We start from the raw sequence: 1409 nt of genomic DNA on the forward strand, positions 1-1409 counted from the left end.
ATAATATAAAACAAACAAATTTAAAGTGAATGGACGACAAAAACAAAAACTTTTTGACAGCATTATCCGGGTAATCTTCATACTCTGATATTAGTGAAGAAAATAATCGGTCGCTAATAAAACGTGATTGCAGGTAGCACGTACGCATTTTTAAAATCATTTATACACCAAAACAAATATAAAGTCAGAAGTGAATCTACATACAATAAACTTTATAACATTCAACGCCTTTTCAACAGAATTCGATCCTTAGCTACATGTGCACGGTCAGGGTTGTTGACGCTGGCGGCAAAGGAGGAAAATACTTGACAAAAGAAGGAAAGGAGATTATGTAAAACCCGAGAGCAGGAAAGTGGTATAAAATTCTTCCCGCGTATAGCTCATGGGAATATGTATACGTAGTTGTATCTTGTAGGAAGTCCTCAATACATTTTGGAAATCTGTCTTATAATGTTCGAGCATTTTGGAGAATGCCTGTAAATCTTTAATCAATTTATAAACAGTCTAGGAAATTATCAGTATGTCTGCAGTAAAACCGAGGTCTTTGTTGAGGTATGTACATATCCAATTTTCTCTGTTTCTGTATTTATCATCACATTTTCCGTTTTCTCCGATAGGTAAAGTTTGCAGAGTTTGGAAATATTATCTAAAAAAATACAATGATTAGTAATTATTACAATGAATATTCAGCTTAAATTGAGTTGTGAAGTTTCTCAAACTATTCCATTTATAGTCTAAAAGAGAAATATTCGTTTAGCTTGATGGAGTGACACCGCGAACAAAATAAATAAGAAGAAAATAAAAACAAAGAAAATGGCAAAAAGAAAGACAATGATAAGAAATTTATATAAACATAATAAAATTATAATGATCATTATGGTACTGAGGGTGATGATAATGATATTAGTGAAAATAACAGTAATAGTGATGAGGAAAATATATTCGTAACAGTAATATTGATGATGATAAATGTAATAATGTAAATGGGAATAATGATAATTATGATGAAAATTATTATTAGTAATAGAAATGATAATGATAAAAAATATTGATGATGAAGTGATAAAAATGATAATAACATTAATGATAATGATAATAATATCAAATTTAAGGATAATCTTAAGGATAAAGATAATAATAATAATAATGATAATAATAATAATAATAATAATAATAATAATAATAATGATAATAATAAAGATAATGATAACCATACTAATAGTAACAATGCCGATAGCAATCCTGATAATGATAATAATAATACTTATAATGATGATAATGATGATAACAATGATGATGATCGTAATGATAATAGCAATAGTAATAAAAGTAATAATGAAAATGATCATGATAATAATGATAATAATAACAATAACAATTACAATAATATCAATGAAAATAATGTTGAT

General features: G+C 26.7%; 1 protein-coding gene across 2 annotated transcripts in view; it reads left to right on the forward strand.

Moving 5' to 3' along the window:
* Positions 1 to 330: 330 nt before the first annotated feature.
* The window catches only part of LOC113810726 (uncharacterized), a 32525-nt gene continuing 31446 nt past the window's right edge, over positions 331 to 1409 (forward strand). For both annotated transcript variants that reach the window (XM_070145589.1, XM_070145590.1), the window contains exon 1: positions 331 to 552. In XM_070145589.1, the coding sequence (XP_070001690.1) occupies positions 521 to 552 (32 nt within the window). In that variant the 5' untranslated portion in view covers positions 331 to 520. The remainder of the gene's footprint in view (positions 553 to 1409) is intronic.

Source organism: Penaeus vannamei, chromosome 34 (genome assembly GCF_042767895.1).
Source record: "Penaeus vannamei isolate JL-2024 chromosome 34, ASM4276789v1, whole genome shotgun sequence".
In the NCBI taxonomy this organism is placed as follows: Eukaryota; Metazoa; Arthropoda; class Malacostraca; order Decapoda; family Penaeidae; genus Penaeus; species Penaeus vannamei.